At 43.2% G+C, this 21240-nt stretch overlaps 1 protein-coding gene across 1 annotated transcript in view; it reads left to right on the top strand.

Annotated features, from left to right (window-relative positions):
• The first annotated feature begins 5463 nt into the window (after positions 1 to 5463).
• Positions 5464 to 21240, top strand: part of LOC143942762 (uncharacterized) — a 32364-nt gene continuing 16587 nt past the window's right edge. The window contains exons 1-3 of the mRNA XM_077464153.1: positions 5464 to 6308; positions 13237 to 13545; positions 18559 to 18879. Of these exons, the coding sequence (XP_077320279.1) occupies positions 6257 to 6308; positions 13237 to 13545; positions 18559 to 18879 (682 nt within the window). The 5' untranslated portion in view covers positions 5464 to 6256. The remainder of the gene's footprint in view (positions 6309 to 13236; positions 13546 to 18558; positions 18880 to 21240) is intronic.

The following is a 21240-nucleotide window of genomic DNA, read 5'->3' as shown; positions in this document are numbered from 1 at the left end:
TGTATCTCGGCGGCACCATTTTTAAACGGCAAAGCTGAAAATGTAACTGACAAGGGTGCAATGATGGGCAAGGCTGCATATGGACACTGATAAGGCTGCATTGATGGGTATTTAAATGTAAGTTTTTTTTCCTTAAACTTCCCTCCTAAAAGTTTTTTCCCTTAAACTTCCCTCCTAAACTTGGGGTGCGTGTTATACGCCGATAAATACGGTATTTCAAATTGGAAATATATAGGTCAGTTTGCCCAAATTAATTTAAAAAAACATTATTGCCTTACCTAAACAGATCCACACAGGTAACTACCCCCCCCCCCCCCCCCCCAATGGTTGCAATCCTATACAGACTAGACATTAATATTAATTGATGTCAGAGAACATTTTAAATCTATATTTAAATTCAGTCCCTGTGGCTGTAAAGTACATAATTCATAAATCCACCTTGTTTCATTTTGTGATACAGCTTTGCGCATATCGTTACCCCTCCAATAATCCTCAATCTTGTCTATACCGACAAAGGTACGCAAAGAGGGGTCCCTATTATGGAGCTTCCTAAGATGCTATGACAAGTTATGCTTTCTAAGCCAATTCTTTATATTATTCAAGACCTTAACGCTACCTTGCGTGTGGTGCAACCAACGTATTGCTGGCCACACGGACCAGCCAGAAGGTAAGTTACATGAGTATTCTGATATGTGATCAGTTTTTTTTATTGGATATTTTTTTTTTTAAAGTGAAATTGATTGGAATGAGTGTGTGTGTCTAATTCTATTTTTTAATCGTTCTGCACGGCTTGCATTTGCCACAGGAATAAAAACCTTTGTGGTCCAAAAAGGTGCCAAGTCTACTGGTGGATCAGGTACATTCAGCACCAGTCGATCTCTCAAATTAGGAGCCCTTCTATAGACAAAACGATGGCCTGTTCGACAACAAGGCGGCCAACGTCACATCTCTAAGCAGAACTGGACAATACTTATTGACTACTTTGTCAAATTGCTTGTAATTGTTATTAAAATTGGTAATAAATACTAGAAACCAAAAGGTACATATACAGTAGATGTGATTTTTTCAGGAGGTCACAGTATACTCAACAAAGACATGGAACATTTAGATTTCAATTATTTAGATCTCCCAAACACGCTATGGATAAACAAATCTGGACGTGGTGAGATATTCTGACCTTTTTCTGAGAAAATACATTAAAGATAATATTACACCCAGGAGATTGAGATGGGACCTGTCACTCAATGATGAAATGCAAGAAAGTGAGCTGGAAGATGAATGGTATCACTTTTTTAAACCTAGTGAAAATAAATTCCTGGAGATTATTGTGACCAGACTAAAAACAAAAATTGGCCAGTAATAACAACAATATACAGAGTCTAAAACAGGGATATGCAATTAGCGGACCTCCAGCTGTTGCAGAACTACAAGTCCCATGAGGCATAGCAAGACTCGGACAGGCACAAGCATGACACCCAGAGGCAGAGGCATGATGGGACTTGTAGTTTCGCAACAGCTGGAGGTCTGCTAATTGCATATCCCTGGTCTTAAAGATCAACTGAATCCCTATATAGAGTCCATTGAATATAAGGAAAGACATAGATCACTCAAAGAATTTCTGGATAAATTAGATAAAGATATACAAAATAAGAACATTAAGACATATGATATAGGAGATTACCACCGTAATTTAGTTTATAAATGGCAACAACCTAAAGAAAACGTGGCCACGGATTCAAGGGCATCTTCTACATTGTCATTGCATACACGGTATATGATCATATCTTCACATCACACTGTAGGTATTATGGCAACACTCCAGTACAGGTTTACCTATCACGTTTATGGGTACCAACGGATTGAGATGATCGTTTTTAATTGACTTGTGCGGTGGCAAGTCTCCTCATCCGTTTCTCGTATGGCTTACGTTACATTTTCATATATCATGACATCTCACTACTCATATCACTTTCCTGACACGTCTTCAGGTTTTATAGGCCTGAGTTTACGTTTTTAATTTGCCTGATACGCCTCAGGAAACTCGGCCTTGGCAGTTCTTGAGACTGACACGTTTTCAGTCCTACACAATACATACTTTGTCATTAATCACGATCAATGTTGGGAGGTTGTTAAAAAAAAAGTAAAGAGATTTTCCTTTCCTTAGCCCTTGTACACATGGTCGGAGATTCCGTCGGAATGTTTCCTATCGGAGCGTTTTGACGGACTGCGTGTGGTCTGCATCGGACTGTTTCTGTCGGAATATCCATCGGACCAACTTTTCCAACTTGCCGGAAATCTTTTCCGACAAAATGCTCCGATCGGACATACTCCGATCATGTGTAGTCTACTCTGACGGACAAGGTGCCACACATGCTCAGATCAAATTCCTACACCAAAGCTATTAGCTACTAGCCTGAACGTAGTCCCGTCCTAACGAAATAACGCCATCACGTTATGCACACTCAGATTTTCCGACAACTTAGTCCGACCGTGTGTATGCAGCATCACTTCCGGACTTCATCCGGAATTAATCCATCGGAATAACAGAATCCGACGGATTTGGTTGTCGGAATCTCTGACCGTGTGTACAAGGGCTTAGAGTAGTTTGGGGTACATTAGGTTATAACTAATGACAGTTTGTTCTCATAAGTCATATCTCAGGCAGCTGATATCGAAGATTTTGCTTCCATCCCTCCTTCACCAGCCAGGGGTTCTGAATAGGGTAGCATGTCCTCTTTAAAGAACCTGGACCATCCCGAGATTCATGGCAGACTGGATCCTGCTGTCCCAGAGACATCAACAGGTGGTAGCAAGCCCCCGGGCCTTTAGCTTTAGGTAAAAGCACAAGTGCTCCCTCCATTACCCTGGCTCACTTCATTCCTGGGAATATCAAATATCAAATAGTGGCGTTTCTGTATACCAACAAAATAATTAATTTTGGGTGTTTCCCAGGAAAACCTACCTGAAGGGCATATGAGGTTAATCACACACCTGAATCTTTAGCTTCTGATGACGTCATTCACTATGGCGAAAAATGTCAAGCTAGGATACATGGTACGGTGCAAGCTTTAGATGCTTTACCGCAAGTTTTAGATGGCATACAGTAAGCTTATCGCTGTTTTGGAGAATTTGTGAGGACCTTTAACCGCTAGCCAACCAGCCGCCACAGTCATACTGTGGCAGGTTGGCCTGGCTGTGCAAATCGCCATAGCTATATGTCACTCCTTTAAGACGTCATAGCAGGCGCGCCCACCGCGTGTCCCTGGGGCCGATGCGTGCGCCTGGCGAGTGCGATGTCCGCCCAGCACCCATGATCACTCGTGACAGAACGAGAGCAGGGATGTGTGTGTGTGTAAACACATAAATCCCGATTTTCTCAGGGGAGAGGAGACCAGTTGTGTGTTCCTACTAAGTAGGAACACTGATCATTCTCCTCCCCAGTCAGTCCCCTCCCCCCCACAGTTAGAACACACCTAGGGAACACATTTAACATTTAACCCCTTTATCACCCGTGAGTCCGTGAGTTAGGCTTGCCACCTTTTCTTCAAGTCAAACCCGAACCCTTCAGTGTCGCACAGCATCTGATCGTTGGTTGGACCTCACAGAGTGTAGGGGAGCGGAGGATTCCTTTCTGGGCTGTTTCTTGGGACCATGGATCATCAGTTACCATCGGGGGTGGGGGGTGGCGGTTCTTGTTTCTACGGGTCTTTGAGACCACAAAGCAGCCTGATGTGCCCGGGATAGGTCTGATTTCTGGCCTAGCAGCCTGGGCAGTACAACACACGTCCACCCAGACAGCCATCCAGGTGGCACAGAACATAAATCATCTGACTCCACCTGCATATATAGGCTCTCCTAGCAGGCCAAGGGATCCAAGAAAACCCCTGCCCATTGGCTGAAATACCTCATATACCTTGAGTTGACCTTCTCATATCTAGTACCTCCAAGTACCCGGCCACCTAGTGGTGGAAGAGAAAAGTGTAACAAGGCCAAACTTAGGGAGAAATCAATAGATCTCTAACAATCAAACAGGATAATTATTCCTGGTAAGTAAATTTGTGAGGAGCACCCCTGCCAAAAGTCCAGGGCGCAACATGCAGCAATGGCATTTATTGTGATCTGCAATACTGGCACTTGGTGTTATCTGCAAAACTAGCGATTTGTGCGATCTGCAACTCTGGCACTTACTGCAATAATGGAGCTTAATGCAACACTGGCATTTGCTGTGATCTTCAATGCTGGTACTCGCTGAAACACTGGCACTTAGTGTGGTCTGCAGTATTGAAACTTACTGCAACACTGGCACTTGCTGCGATCTGCAACCCTGTCAATTGACGTGATCTACAACACTGGCACCATCACTAGCTGTGCAGGGTCACTATGAGAACTGCCAAAAAACTGGTTGTGATTGGGGACCCAACCCCTGCAGTCAAACTATTTATAGACTCCTACCCAAGGTGGAGCATTGCGGCAGGTGCTAAATGCCTCCTGCCTCTCACTGGGATCATGTAAGGTCTAGTGGCTCCTAAAGCACCTACACTGTCTATCAATCCAAGTGTTCCTGTACCTATTCTATAACTCTGCAGAAAGTATGTGACCAGAAAGGGCAGAAAGGGGAACTATACCAGGCACAGCCATGCCCTTACCCTACACTTTCACTTGTGATTGCTGTGATTGGTCACAGTGATCACAAGACATAGAGCCATTCACTCTGTACTTTATACTTTTCATCAGCATTGTGTCATTCAAGTATCATTTACTTTTGTGGTCACTGCAATTGGAAACTTAGCTCTCGTGGTACAGAACTAATTTCAAGGCTTTTAAAGAGGTTGTAAACCCTAAAAAAAATAAAAATGAAAAAAAAACAACCTGTAAGACAAAGGCATAATGAAATACTTACTGTACCTAAGAACTAAGCCCTGGTGCGGCGCCCGCACACCGCTGAGATAGCTGACATCTTCCCTGGTGTTTCTTCCGGGTTTGCGGGCTCCAGCGCTGTGATTGCGGGAGCTGCTGGTCACGGCACAGGTCCCTGAAGAAACGGCATTGGCGGCCATTCCTTCAGAGTGCACACACCAATGATGTCATCAGTGGCGTATATAGTAAATATCTCCTAAACGGTGCAGGTTTATGAGATATTTACAGTACCTACAGTTAAGCTTTATTATAGGCTTTCCTGTAGGTACAATTAAACAAGAAGACTTAACTTCCTTTCAAGTGGACACATTTTTCAAAATCATATCAGACTTTTTATTTTTTATAACTATTTTAGATTTAAGTGTAGCACAATAGAGTTATATTGTTTTGCTTACCATTTCTATAGAGTTATTTCCAACCACATGTTAAAAAAAAAAAATAAGTGTGACCAACACAACTGAAACAGGTACTAGGAACGGAAGTGCATCGTGTATTTCAATATCTTTTCTTCAGAGGGTATCTGTGTAGTTTGAGTAAATCCAACAAGGGAGTGTTGACCATCTTTTAATTGCAGTAGCGAGGGGGGTGGACCTGAGAGCTCTTCACTAAAGACCCCCAAGAGATCTCATCACTGAAGAGCCCCAAGAGAGCTCATCACTGAAAACCCCTAAGAGAGCTCATCACTGAAGACTCACAAGAGAGCTCATCACTGAAGGTCCCCAAGAGAGCTCATCATTGAAAACCCCCAAGAGAGCTCATCACTGAAGATCTCCAAGTGAGCTCATCACTGAAGATCACCAAGAGAGCTCATCTCTGAAGGTTCCCAAGAGAGCTCATCACTGAAAACCCCCAAGAGAGCTCATCACTGAAGACCTCCAAGAGAGCTCATCACAGAAGACCCCCAAGAGAGCTCATCACTGAAGACCTCCAAGAGAACTCATCACTGTAGACCCCCAAGAGAGCTCATCACTGAAGACCTCCAAGAGAGCTCATCACTGAAGACCCCCAAGGGAGCTCATCACTGAAGACCCCCAACGGAGCCCATCACTGAAGACCTCCAAGAGAGCTCATCACTGAAAACCCCCAAGAGAGCCCGTCACTGAAGACCCCAAGAGAGTTTATCACTGAAGACCCCCAAGACAGCCCTACACTGAAGACCCCCAAGATAGTTCATCACTGAAGACCCAAAGAGAGCTCATCACTGAAGACCACCAAGGGTGTTATATACTTTTGAAACCTAAATGCTAGTGGGTGCTTGGCAGTCTGTTTTTTTATTTTAGCAAGAATTCAGTCCAATCTTATGCGGCACAAAATAACCGTGTGTTAAGAAAAGAACAGAATGAAGGGGACATTTCTACTCATCGTAACATGTTTTTCCTTCCTTCAGAAAGGTAGGTTTGTCACTTTGTGAAAAAAAAAAATATATATATATATATATAGGAAACTATGAAAGGGATTGCTGCATACAAATGTTTTAATGAAAAATCTAATCAAAACATCCAAAGATATATAAAAGGGTATAGAAAAGATTATAGAAAAGGGTTGGATGTGCCCCTTAAATTTTATTTCCACTTTTGCAGCCAAGTTAGGAGAACCCCTCCTTATATTTGTTACATGTCCCTATTCACATAGCATAAACAAAATTAAAAACTGCAGCTCATCATTATTTATGGTTGCTCTGTTCTCCACCCTCCAGCAAAGGAAACTCTCGCTAGGTCTCTTTATGAGTGGCCTGGGCAGCTGTGTTTGTCATCATCGCCAGATCATCATTATCAATTGTCATTAGACTCGAACAGTCTGTCCTAACAAAGGGTTAAAGGTTTAGGGCCTGGGCCTCTTGCATTGTACGATAACAAGGTCAGACTTGAGACAGATTCACTCTATAACATTGTTCAAACAGACCTTGCAATCAGCCATGACACCTTGTCATGGGAAATATTAGAAAGTTAACAAGAAAAAAACCCCCAAAAAAATAACCGCAAAACATTTTTAGGTATGTGAATGTAGACACATAACAGACATATATTGGGGATTTGACTGCAAGAGTGGAAATATGCTTTAGTAACCCCTTCCAGCCCACACTATAGCTGAATGAGCGAAGTTTGGGTGGAGGAACTTGACTGGCCTGCACAGAGTCCTGACCTCAACCCCATAGAACACCTTTGGGATGAATTAGAATGGAGACTGCCAGCCAGGCCTTCTTGTCCAACATCAGTGCCTGACCTCACAAATGGGCTTCTGGAAGAATTATCAAACATTCCCATAGACACACTCCTAAACCTTGTGGACGGCCTTCCCAGAAGGGTTGGAGCTCTTATAGCTGCAAAGGGCGGGCCCACTCAATATTGAACCCTACGGACTAAGACTGGGATGTCATTAAAGTTCATGTGCGTGTAAAGGCAGGTGTCCCAATACTTTTGGTAATATAGCGTATTTGCCAATGGCACAACAGTTTCATAGTATAGCTTGTGAGCTTTTTTAATTTTTTTTTTGCATTGTCCTAATGTTAAAGAAAATGTAAATGGAAAAATGCCAAATTTTTGAAGGCATGTGATCCTATTTGATATGTATACAATCCAATGGCTTTGGGCAATTTAAAGGAGAAGTATAGCTAAAGACCGCTGCCGACTGACGTCACTCATCCAGTCCAGGCTAGGGAAAGATCCAGACCATTTGGTCGGTATCCACACAGATGCCGGAACCAACACCTGGTTAAGCGATCTGCTGAGAGCTTGAGCAAGGCCTCCCGCCCCCTCCACACCCAAGCGCTCCAGTGAGCACTAGAGCGGCAGAGCAGAGAGCCGATGAGTTACTATCACAGCTCTCTGCTCAGAGCGGAGGGGAGAACTGAGCGATCAGTGGTATTTGATTGCTCGGTTCTCACTGCAGAGCCGGCGCAGGAAAGATGCAGCATCGGATTGATACTGCATCCACCTAGGTGAGTATGAATTAGACATGTGCAATTTGTTTATTTCCGAATTATTTTTTTTAAATAAATTTCAACAAATTTGTTAATTCGGACATTCAAATATTCGAAAATTAAAAAATGCGAAAATTCCAAATTTCGGAAAATAAAAAAAGACAAATTTCGGAAATTCCGAAATTTGGAAATTTTAAAATTCGAATATCCAAAAATAAGAATGAAAATACGGAAATTCAAAAGAACGAAAATTCAAAAATGTGAAAACTTGAAATAATAACTAATTAATAATAACTTAACTATTACTAACTATTAAATTCTAGGCATTGGAACTCCCTTAAAAATTGTCTGTTAGTGAACATAACAAATTAATAATAATAAATAACAATAATAATAATAATAATAAAAACTTTTTATTACTATTATTTATTATTAATTAATTCTTTTCCATTTGTTTAGATGTGGCATTTGTTATTTTGGATAATTCGTAACTTTAGATAAATTCATATTACACCCAAATTTGAAAGGAAATTCCAATCCTATTTTTTTTTCCTTCTTGGGTGAAGGTGGAAGGATTTTGGACTTTTACTACGCCTCTGCAATTCTCATTATTATTCTACCAAAAATATGTAGAAGAATACGTATCGGCCTAAACTGAGAAGAAAAAAGTTTTTTTATATATTTTTTGGGGATATTTATTATAGCAAAAGTAAAAAATATTGAATTTTTTTCAAAATTGTCCCTCTTTTTTTGTTTATAGCGCAAAAAATAAAAACCGCAGAGGTGATCAAATACCACCAAAAGAAAGCTCTATTTATGGGAAAAAAAAGGACACCAATTTTGTTTGGGAGCCACGTCGCACGACCACGCTATTGTCAGTTAAAGCGACACAGTGCCGAATCGCAAAAAGGGGCTTGGTCCTTTGGCTGCAAATTAGTCCGGGGCTTAAGTGGTTAAGAAAGTGTCAAAACAGAGGACACAAAAACACTTACACCAACTTAGACCAACAATGGGGCACTATTACTCCCCCTGAAACCAATGATGAGACATTTTTAACCCCCTGAAGGACTGTAAACTGACCCTTTGTTCAGAAAGTTTGGAGACCCCTGTGCTACTTCAAGTGAAGTAGCGCAAATTCAATGTCGCAATCAGTTCTGTTTTTCTAATTCCGAATTTTCGAATTTTAGAATTTTACGAATTTTCGAATTTACGAAAAAAAATAAACGAATGAAGCGAAAACTAAAACAAACAAATTTTTCATCAGTGCACATGTCTAGTATGAATGTTTATTTTATTTTTTTAAATCCCATACTTCTCCTTTAAGAAAGTGTCAAAACAGACCGCACAAAAACACCACAAAAAGCCACAACATTACATTCCCTGAACCCTTGCTCTGAACCCTCTCCCATTCTTGTATCCTTAATGATTCCCTAAATATTCAAAATACAGACTTTAGGTATGTTTTCGGTAAAAATTGGCTAGCATCTGGATAGTGCTAAAAGGTTTTATCTTGCAATAAAAAAATAGTGTATTATCTGAGAGACAATAGTCACAAACATTTTTCAGTGGCTGGATAGTATGAAAGTAGCTTGATTAGGCTGTAGTATAAGAGGGAGAGAAGAGGAAGCCTCCTTGAACCCTCTCCCATCCTTGTGTCCTTAATGATTTCCTAAATATTGATAATACAGACTTTAGGTATGTTTTCGGTAAAAATTGGCTAGCATCAGGACAGTGTATATTTGAATAAGCGGCAAATAGAACAGACAATAAAGGTTTTATCTTGCAATAAAAAAATATAGTGTATTATCTGAGAGACAACAGTCACAAACATTTTTCAGTGGCTGGATAGTATGAAAGCAGCTTGATTAGGCCGTAGTATAAGAGGGAGAGAAGAGGAAGGGAGAGACAAGGTGGGGCTTATCTTGAATACAAGAGTGTATTATTTGACACTACACTACAGCTACCGAATTTTGCAATCGGTTAGACCCCTTTCACACTGGGGCGTTTTTCAGGCGCTGTAGCGTTAAAAAAAGCTCCTGTAAAGCGCTTGAAAGAAGCCTCATCTGCAGTCCCAATGTGAAAGCCCAAGTGCTTTAAGAGCCCTTTCACAATGTCAGCACCCAAAAAACGCTCGTAAAGCGCTGCTTAAACTAGCAGCGCTTTACCAGCGTTTTTCGAGCGTTATTGGGGTGCTTTTAACCCCTGCTAGTGGCCAAATAAAGGGTTAAAAGCGCCCACAAAACGCTGCTGCCAATAGCGCTTTTCAGGCATTTTACAGGTGCTTCCCATTGATTTCAATGGGAAGGGGCGCTTTAGGAGTGTTGTATTCACCGCTCCAAAAGCGCTGCAAAGAAGCTGCTTGCAGGACTTTTTTTGACGCCCTGCCAGCACCTCAGTGTGAAAGCACTCAGGCTTTTACATTGGGATTGCAGTTGCGGCTTCTTTCAGGCGTTTTACATGCGCTTTTTTTAATGCTAAAGCGCCTGAAAAACACCCCAGTGTGAAAGGGGTCTTAGAGTTAGTTGGGTTTACCACTTTGGGAGGCAGCTTAGCAGAAGCTGCCTGCTATGGGGCTTCCTCTGTTTGATTGCAAACTCTGGTTGAGCTGTACCGAAGGAGGAAGAGAGGAGGAGGAAGAATCACTACTCAGACTCCTCCATCTGTATGCACGTAGCTTTAGCTATTGAGCTCTCTCAACAACATTATTTTTTGCAGACGATAAGGAGGGATTGACAGCCTGTAAAATGGAACATACAGCACCACCTACTGGCTCAAAATTTATACTCATTTTTACCTGAGTAAAGAAAAAAAATGTAAATGAGATTTTTTTTTTATTTAGTCCTCACTATAAGTAGTAGAAAATGAAAATACACACAAACCACCATTCATACCTTTTTAAAGGGGATTTTCATTCTATAAAGTTCACATCAAGGGCATTGCTATGGTCCAAAAAAAAAAAAAAAGTAGAGGTTGCAAACCCAGAGAACACAATTGTGGCATCGGATCTGGCAGATTGCAGACCAAAAAATTTATTACGATCTCTCTTACCTCTATTCGCAGTGATTTTGTAGATTGTGTAAATGCAGTGACTTCTTTTTTCTTACAGAGAGAAACTAGTTACTTTTTCTGATAATGGGGCTTCTGTATAAATAAGTAATGGTTGTTCCCTATTAGAGATTCACTTCTGTTTTGTGGTTGAATGTCTTAAATGATCCTTACACATAAATGACTAGTTGGTCAACACAAAAAAAAATATATATATTGCAAGGGTTTTTGAGCTGATTTCCTGTCTCAAGATTGGACGCTGTTTCCTGTTACCTAGTATTGAAGCTAGAATAGCTAAATGAGCAGAGAATGTTCACCTATCCCTGTTCGCACCTATGCACACTTCTTGTGCTGATGGCTTTGCTTTAACAAGTTTGCAGCACAGACACTTCTTTTTTTTTATGCTCACGTTAAAAATCTGCATTTTTTTTCTTAAATAAATACTTCTTTATCCCCCCCAAACAATGATATATTTTCTGAAAGCAGAGGCCCTATAGAATAAAATGGCAGCAGTTGCAATTTTTTTTATTGCAATTGTATTTGCACAAATGTTTATTAACCGCCCCAGAAGATTTTACCCCCTTCCTGATCAGAGCACTTTTTGCGATTCGGGCACTGCACCGATTTAACTGACAATTGCGCGGTCGTGCGACGTTGCACCCAAACAAAAGTGATGTCCTTTTTTCCCTCAAATAGAGCTTTCTTTTGGTGGTATTTGATCACTTCTGTGTTTTGTTTTTTTTGCTCTATAAACAAAAAAAAGCGACCAATTTGAAAAAAAAAACACATTATTTTTTACTTTTTGCTATAATAAATATCCCCCAAAAATATATATAAAAAAAACCTATTTTTTTCCTCAGTTTATGCCGATATGTATACTTCTACATATTTTTGGTAAAAAAAACAAAAAACGCAATAAGCGTATATTGATTGGTTTGCGCAAAAGTTATAGCGTCTACAAAATGACACCAAGATCGTATCTGCAGCCTTGAGTCTGGTATAACCACTTGCGGGCAGGATGCATATATGCATACGGTGGTCCGCAAGTGGCTAATGATCATTACGTTGTGGGTAGGTGTAGTGTGGTACGGCGGCAGTAAACACACTGAGCTTTCTGTTGCATTGAAAAGTTGTTTTGAAGGAATGGCCTGAAGATAGGAACAGCCCGGCTGGAGGACACCCATTTGGGAACATACAGTATATTGGAGCAGGTTTTGATGCACCAAAAGCATCTGCCTCAGAGGGCAGAATGCAACCTGGCCAGCCTAACCCCAATAGGGAGGATTCTGATGAAGGGTGGCATGTTCCTATCCTGTCCCTACCCATCTGAAACCTTTTCCCTACTGCTATTCACTCTCCCTGACAGATGTGTGAACTGTCCCGACGCTATCCATAGTTTCATAGTTACATAGTTAGTAAGGTTGAATAAAGACACCAGTCCATCCAGTTCAACCTGAGTGAGTGTCTACCCCTATCCCTGTACATTGCACACTCACATTGGTCCCTACCCTCAAGGAGCTCACATCCATCCACTCACAAGAATAAGCGCCAAAAGTCTTTGCTGACCCAAAATGCCCACCAGGCTCACCTGGATGCAGAGTAGCCAACAGGAACACTGCCAGGGAACTAAGGAAACCATATAAAAACAGATTTATCTTGACTTCCTTTCCAGCTGCAGTACTTCTCTGGCTGAAAGCCACCTACAGTGGAGAACAGAGACTGCCAAAAAAAGTTAAAGAGGAATTGAACTCCAAAAGCTGTGCCCAAAAAAAGTAGGCAGAGGGTAAAGGCCTGGCCAGTGGCCACCAATATTATCTGTTGATTTGCTGTAGTTGGTCTTCCCCATTACTGACTTACGATGTCTTGTTCTGCACTGCATCTCTTTTTGGAGGTGGAAATCTTGGTAGAGGCAGGGCTTTGCTTCCTCATGTCAGAGCCTCCAGCAAAGAGAACAGTGAGCATCACAATAGTGACATCACCATATCTAGCAGTCAGGGGAAGCAGTGCCTTAAATCCCACACTGCAGATACAGTATATAGCTATGAGGCTATAGAACAGGAGTAGCCAGGCACCCTCACATGCCACAAAGTGCTCTGGTATATTTCAGGGGGAATTACAGACAAAGGGTAAGTTCTTTAAGGTGCTGGGTAGGCACAATTAACCAAATGTTGTTTTTTAAGGCTTTGAGTTCTGTTCTACATTAAGGTAGCCCATTCAGTTGATTGAACTGCCAACACACCACAGTGGACCTAGTTTCAGACTAAAGCCTCATATTTATGATTATCTGTAATATATCTCATTTTATAACCACTTGATTACAATAAATATTATATCATACATTATTTTTTAATCAGGAGAAACTTGTGGGCAGAAAAACACGTCAGGTACAATCGGAGGACGTGTAACTCTACATGTGGATTTGGCTGATATCGAGTACATTTCTTGGGTGGCTGCTAACCCTGATATAAAGTTTTTGGCTAAAACAGAACCGGGTAAACCTGTTGCCACACGACATCCAGCATATATAGGAAGAGTGAAAGCCACAGCTGATGGATCTCTAGTTATAATTAGTCTGACCAAAGAAGACCAAGGACAATACACTGCTAATGTGCAGAGATTCAAATTTGGACAATGTCTTCAGACATTTAATCTCAGAGTGTTTGGTGAGTAATTGTCATTACCGATGAATGAATTGTAAGGTTTTCTTGATTTATTTCTTGCATTGTTGGTCTTGAGTAGGGATGAGATGGTGTTTATTCGGAACTGGGTTTGAATCTGAACCTGGAATCCAGCTGTCATTCTTGGTTCAATGTGCTGTAGGTGGGGATTCCAAAAGTCATTCTTGGTTCCATGATCTGCAGGTGGGAATTCCAACTGTTATTCTTGGTCCATTGAGCTGCAGGTGGGGATTCCAGTTGTCATTCCTGGTTCAAAGAGCTGCAGGTGGGGATTCCAACCATCCTTCATGGCCCAATAAGCTTCAGGTGGGGATTCAAAATGTCATTGCTGGCTCAATGGGTTGTGGGTGGGGAATTCACCATACGGCAACTGATGTTACAAAGGGACGAGGATGCTCATGACATCATTGACCTAATATGGCCGCATATGTGTGGCCATGTTAGGTCAACTATGCCAAAAGCCCTTGTAACGTCAGCTGCCGGGATGGGAAATGCACCATCCACAACCCAGTGGACTAGGAATGACAGCTGGCATCTGTTTTTGGACCCAAACTGGTTCTGAACAAATGCGAGCTCATCCTTAGTCTTGAGTTATAGGTCATTTGTTGTCTTGAACTGATCATACACATCTTTATTTTCCGGCGATTGAAGAAGATGAGTGGAAAATTGTTGGGCGAACAGTGACAGCTGTTGGCAACTAACTTCCGGGTTCAGATAAATTTGGGTTTGGACCAAACCCAAGCCCAAACTCAAACTCATCACTCCTTTGGATGAAGAGGCACAACTGAGCTTTGCCTGTCAACATTTTTTACAAGATTGCCAACATCTCCGGCAAAAACAAAGTCACTGTTATGCTCCTTTCACACTAGCAGAGGATAGTGATAGAAGGTTTGCAGGAGTTCAGGAGGCAATACTGTTGTCTCCCTGATGCCTATTTTAATGGGGGGGGGGGGGTCTACGATAAAGTGTACTCACTCTAGCAAGGCACTATGTTCTCTTGTAGGTGGGTAGATGGGTGATCAGGGATTGGTAAACACATGGCTACCCATGTGACAGGAGCCTTACTAGCAATATATTTCTGTAAGGTCCAACAAGATATACAGGGATGTCTAGCTAAAGTGCATCTAAAGGCAAGTAGGGAAGAGCTAGTGCCTTAATCAAGTTGGGGGATGTTCATCCATATCCTGGTAACTATTGGTGACCATTGTCACTGAGAAGTGATGGAAAATTCTAAAAATTTTCAGTTGTCTCTGGAATTGGGGGGGAAGTAGTCGATCTTCCACTGGAAACACCGGTTCCAGTTCCAGTCTCAGAAAGGGTTTTCTTGCCACTTTGGAGAGATTTCCTCCTTACTTTGTGTCATTAGTGATGGACGAACTTCCGACGGGACGTTTCGCGAAAGCGAAATGCGAACGGACCCAAACGTTCGCGAAACCGAACGTTCGCCGCGGGCCCCATTGACTTCAATGGGAGGCGAACTTTGCAAACCTTCATGTCGAATTTGCGGCCACGTGGTAATTATTAGGGGGTAAAACGTAGTCCCACCATCTGGACAATGACATAATACATGTATGAGGTGAATTTGGGATCGATAACTACAAGCATTTTTATTTTATTTGGGAAATTGTTCTAACAATTCAGGACTATGGAGCTAATGAAGGCAATGGAGGAGAGGGAAGGTCAGGGACCAGGGTAGGCAAAGAAGAGGGTGCAGGAGATGATCACCAGCAGCGTGACATACCGGAATGACACATGCACCGTGATAGAGGCATCTGACAGCAGCACCGTAATACAGAGCACTGACAGCAGCACCGTGACATACAGCGCTGACAGCAGCACCGTGACATACAGCGCTGACAGCAGCACCGTGACATACAGCGCTGACAGCAGCACCGTGACATACAGCGCTGACAGCAGCACCGTGACATACAGCGCTGACAGCAGCACCGTGACATACAGCGCTGACAGCAGCACCGTGACATACAGCGCTGACAGCAGCACCGTGACATACAGCACTGACAGCAGCACCGTAAGCAGCCCCAGGAGGAAGTCAGCACAGCACAGGGATGGTGTGATCCCCTCATAATAAGAACCCCCAGGAGGAAGTCAGCACAGCACAGGGATAGTGTGATCCCTTCATAATAAGAACCCCCAGGAGGAAGTCAGCACAGCACAGGGATATCATAAGCAGCCCCAGTAGAAATATGACACCGCTCAACCTCTTCAAAGAGGAGGGTAGGGGCATATAGTACGGTGTGCTTTTTTGGGTCAAGGAAGTGAGCAGACTGTACGTCAGTCCCTATACCGCTGAAGGACTGCTGCAGTATAGGGCAGCGGTCAGCAGTGGTGCACGTCAACCCTATCTATTGTGGACCGATAGCGGTCCTTACAGAACAGCAGACTGTACCGCACTCAAGCCTATGTACCGTAGCACCCTATACCAAGTTACCAGTCCTTATAAGAACTTTTGTGGACCAAGCAGGTTGTGTATTAGTGTTTAGCAGACTGTACGTCAGTCCCTATACCGCTGAAGGACTGCTGCAGTATAGGGCAGCGGTCAGCAGTGGTGCACGTCAACCCTATCTATTGTGGACCGATAGCGGTCCTTACAGAACAGCAGACTGTACCGCACTCAAGCCTATGTACCGTAGCACCCTATACCAAGTTACCAGTCCTTATAAGAACTTTTGTGGACCAAGCAGGTTGTGTATTAGTGTTTAGCAGACTGTACGTCAGTCCCTATACCGCTGAAGGACTGCTGCAGTATAGGGCAGCGGTCAGCAGTGGTGCACGTCAACCCTATCTATTGTGGACCGATAGCGGTCCTTACAGAACAGCAGACTGTACCGCACTCAAGCCTATGTACCGTAGCACCCTATACCAAGTTACCAGTCCTTATAAGAACTTTTGTGGACCAAGCAGGTTGTGTATTAGTGTTTAGCAGACTGTACGTCAGTCCCTATACCGCTGAAGGACTGCTGCAGTATAGGGCAGCGGTCAGCAGTGGTGCACGTCAACCCTATCTATTGTGGACCGATAGCGGTCCTTACAGAACAGCAGACTGTACCGCACTCAAGCCTATGTACCGTAGCACCCTATACCAAGTTACCAGTCCTTATAAGAACTTTTGTGGAACAAGCAGGTTGTGTGTTAGTGATTAGCAGACTGTACGTCAGTCCCTATACCGCTGAAGGACTGCTGCAGTATAGGGCAGCGGTCAGCAGTGGTGCACGTCAACCCTATCTATTGTGGACCGATAGCGGTCCTTACAGAACAGCAGACTGTACCGCACTCAAGCCTATGTACCGTAGCACCCTATACCAAGTTACCAGTCCTTATAAGAACTTTTGTGGACCAAGCAGGTTGTGTATTAGTGTTTAGCAGACTGTACGTCAGTCCCTATACCGCTGAAGGACTGCTGCAGTATAGGGCAGCGGTCAGCAGTGGTGCACGTCAACCCTATCTATTGTGGACCGATAGCGGTCCTTACAGAACAGCAGACTGTACCGCACTCAAGCCTATGTACCGTAGCACCCTATACCAAGTTACCAGTCCTTATAAGAACTTTTGTGGACCAAGCAGGTTGTGTATTAGTGTTTAGCAGACTGTACGTCAGTCCCTATACCGCTGAAGGACTGCTGCAGTATAGGGCAGCGGTCAGCAGTGGTGCACGTCAACCCTATCTATTGTGGACCGATAGCGGTCCTTACAGAACAGCAGACTGTACCGCACTCAAGCCTATGTACCGTAGCACCCTATACCAAGTTACCAGTCCTTATAAGAACTTTTGTGGAACAAGCAGGTTGTGTGTTAGTGATTAGCAGACTGTACGTCAGTCCCTATACCGCTGAAGGACTGCTGCAGTATAGGGCAGCGGTCAGCAGTGGTGCACGTCAACCCTATCTATTGTGGACCGATAGCGGTCCTTACAGAACAGCAGACTGTACCGCACTCAAGCCTATGTACCGTAGCACCCTATACCAAGTTACCAGTCCTTATAAGAACTTTTGTGGAACAAGTGAGTTGTGAATGTTTAGCAGACTGCAGCAGAAGGGCAGCAGTCAAGTATAATATCCTTTCTATATTTGGAAGAAAGAATATTATACATGTACAAGCCTATTACTGTACCACTGATACCAGTCCTGAAAAGAACCTTTGTGGAACTAATAATAACAGCAAGTCTTTAAAATTACCCTCACTGCCTGACAACACTGCTTCCTTCCTGTCCCTATACAAATTGGCAAAAAAAGAGAACGATTAGTGGTTACTGGAACAGCTCTTTTGTGGACCTTGATAGTAACAGCTAATGATGATGATGATGATGATGATGATGAAAGACTAATCTGGCTGTCCCTGTAGCATACACCGTCCTTTCCCTTTCTCTAAACTAACAAAAGACACTCAGGCTGCTGCAAGAATCAGCAGCACAGCAAACCTATCAACACCTAACACCTATACCAGTCCTGAAAAGAACTTTTGTGTACCAAATAGCTAGTGGTTTATCTCTCCCTACTCCACACAGGAACCTGTCCCTATCGTAACAGAAGAAAGAATGTAAAATGGCCACCGGATCGGGTGTATTTATAGGTTAGGGGGAATGTCCAAGTGTCCATGTGCTGTCATGTCTCAATTGGCTGTCCTGTATCACATGATAAACGTGTCACCAAAGGTTAAAGTTCTTGTATACATTAAACACGTAAGTCCGCCGCGGCGAACGACGGAAAAAGGCGTTCGAACGTGCGGACCGCGAATGTCGGAAATTCGCCGCGAAACGACCGCCGGGCGAAACGTTCGTCCATCACTATGTGTCATGTCTTCTGGACAGAAAGTGAAGGGAAATCTCCCCAGCTGGAAATAACATGTTTCTGCAATATCGAAAATTAAATAAAAATATTTGGGCTTTTAATATGTTTTAAAATTTTGCTTTTGAATATAGCTGCCATGTCTAATGAAATGCAATTTAGTTGTGTTCCTACTGACATTCAGGTCCTCTACCAGGTGTGTCAAGTGCTGAGTCCTGTACAAAGTGGATCAATGTATCTGGTGTAGAGGGCGGAGAGGCCACTCTTCTCTTGGACCTTACTGGGTTTACATCCATCACCTGGGTAACTGTCAATGATTTGGTACATTTTGCAGTGACAGAGCCAGGTAAACCTGTCGTAATTCTAGATGATCGGTACAAAGGACGTCTGAATGTCACCACTAATGGTTCATTAATTATAACTGGACTGACCAGAGAAGACCAAGGAACATATGGAAGTTATGCGGTGGCACAAACATCACTGCAATGTGCACAGCTGTACAACTTTACAGTACTGGGTAAGTTACTTCAATTCAGTAGATGTTATTTCCTTAAAGACCATTTGAACCCTCTGTATTTATTGCTGTAATGCAGTCAGGCTGGATATACAATAATATATAAGCAGCTTTTAATTTTAGTTTTGCTGCTAGGTGCTGCTGTAAAGATACTCTGTGCCGGCAACATGTAGGAGAGTCAGACCGCTGCTTTCACAAACAACTCAGTGGTCTGGCTCTCCAGTTGTCCGATACGCTCCTTGTCCAAAGCTCCAAACAACAATTTTAATGGGTCAAGAGTGCAGTTTTTTAGAGCAGTACTCAGTGGAGATCTGTAAGCCCCTGTACACACGGTCGGAGATTTCCACAACCAAATCCGTTGGATTTTGTCCGTCGGATTTTTTCCGTCGGGTCTTGTCCGAAACTGTTGCATACACACGGTTGGACAAAGTTGGCGAAAAATCCGATCTTTCATAATGTGATGACGTAATTTCGTTACGATGGGACTACATTCAGGCTAGTAGCCAATAGCTTTGATGTAGGAATTTGATCTGAGCATGCGTGGCACTTGGTCCGATCAAAATTCTCTACACATGATCGGAGTATGTCCGATCGGCCCAGTTGGTCGGAAAATATTTCCAACATGTTGGAAAATTGGGTCCGACGGATATTCCGACGGAATCAGTCCGATGCATACCACACACAGTTAGATTATCTGACAACACGGTCCGATAGGACACATTCCGACGGATTCTCCGACCGTGTGTACAAGGGCTTAGACTGCAAGAGAGCCAGGCAGCTGTTTTGTTTGTGAGAGCAGCATCCCGACTATCATATATGCTGTGAGCACAAGGTATTTTAACCCTTGCTGCAGCACTTATACCCCTTAAACCCCTATTGTATTATTGTACCAGCTAAAGTATGACCATTCTAGAAGAGGCCACAATGGGGATGGGTGATGTATTGGAATAGTGGCAGGTACGGTGGTAGGAGCAAAGGGGTTGTTATGATGAGAGTGAAGGTTGATGGGAGCCAAGTGTGGTGGTGACAGTGGGGGAGAATGCAGGTGCTTTCTTGGGGGGAATCAGCATGCAGGTGCAGAAGTGATGGGAGGAGGGAGGATGGGGGGGCAGATGAGTGGGGGGCAAGATTGCAGGCATGGTTTGGACACAATGGAAAGAGTGAAGGGGGGGGGGGGGTATGCAAGCACAGTGGTGGGACTGGGGGTGAGGGATGTATAGTAAGAGTCAGAGGGGCGTGGTAATAGTGGTGAGAATAAGGGTAGTGGGTACAGAGGAAGGTCAACGAGAGTGTGGGGTCAAGCATTGTGGTCAGGGTGGGTGGGGATGCAGGCTGGGTGTTGAAAGTATGTGGGGGGGGGGCATGCAGTTGCGGTTGTAGGACAGGAAGTCATGCAGGTTTGCTGAAAAGAGGCAGGAGAGGGGCATATAGGTGCAGTTGTGACAGCAAGGGGGGAAGCATGCCAACATATTGTTGGATGGCACCGTGCACACATAGAAACAAGCTATAGCCAGAAAGGTGGCAGCAGTAATCTGTGCATGCATGATAGTATTCATGACGTTTTTTACTTTTCCCCAATTACGAAGTGATGATGTTTTTTACTTTTTACCAATTCAATTTATTTCCCAGTTGGCCACAAAATCCTTGGGAGCAGTCTACGCCTCCCTGCTGTTTGACTATAAGTGGTAAAGGAATACATATACACTCACTGAGCAAATTATTAGGGCCTAGTGTTGCATGGCATGGATTCCACCTTCCACAGACTTTCCTTTGAGCTCCTGATCTATGTTGACATCATTGCATCATTCAGTCCCTGCAGGTTTGTCAGCTGAACATTCAGTCTCAGAATTTCCCATTCTTCCCAATCCCATTCTCCCAAAAGTGTTTTATTGGATTCAGAGCCTGTAATTGGCCTACTATCCAGGTTCCTCGGCAAGTTTCATTGGACCAGATTACATTTTGCTAGTCTTCCCCTGTCCAGTTTTAGTGATCTTGTGCCAACTACATCCTTGGCTTTCTGTTCTTGGCCAACAGTAGTGGAACCCGATGTGGTCTTCCGCTGTTGTAGCCCATCCGCCTCAAAGACCAATGTGTTGTTGGAATCTTTTCTGCTCACCACATTTGTAAAAAGTGGTTATCTGTGTTACCGTAGCCTATCTGTCAGCTCTAACCAGTCTTGCCATTCTCCACAGAATGGCTTCTCGTGGGTTTTGATTTCACATTGTTCTAATTATACTCCTTTACGTGAATATCTCAAGAGATCTGCATCTGAAACACTCAAACTAGCCCATATGGCACCAACAATCATGCCACCATTAAAATCACAAAGATCACATTTTGCGCCTTCTAATGTTTGATGTGAAC

Source organism: Lithobates pipiens, unplaced genomic scaffold, assembly GCF_037356315.1.
Source record: "Lithobates pipiens isolate NorthernLeopardFrog02 unplaced genomic scaffold, aLitPip1_a1.2 Scaffold_30, whole genome shotgun sequence".
NCBI lineage: Eukaryota > Metazoa > Chordata > Amphibia > Anura > Ranidae > Lithobates > Lithobates pipiens.
The sequence above is the reverse complement of the archived record's forward strand: the minus strand, read 5'-3'. Positions and strand labels throughout refer to the sequence as shown.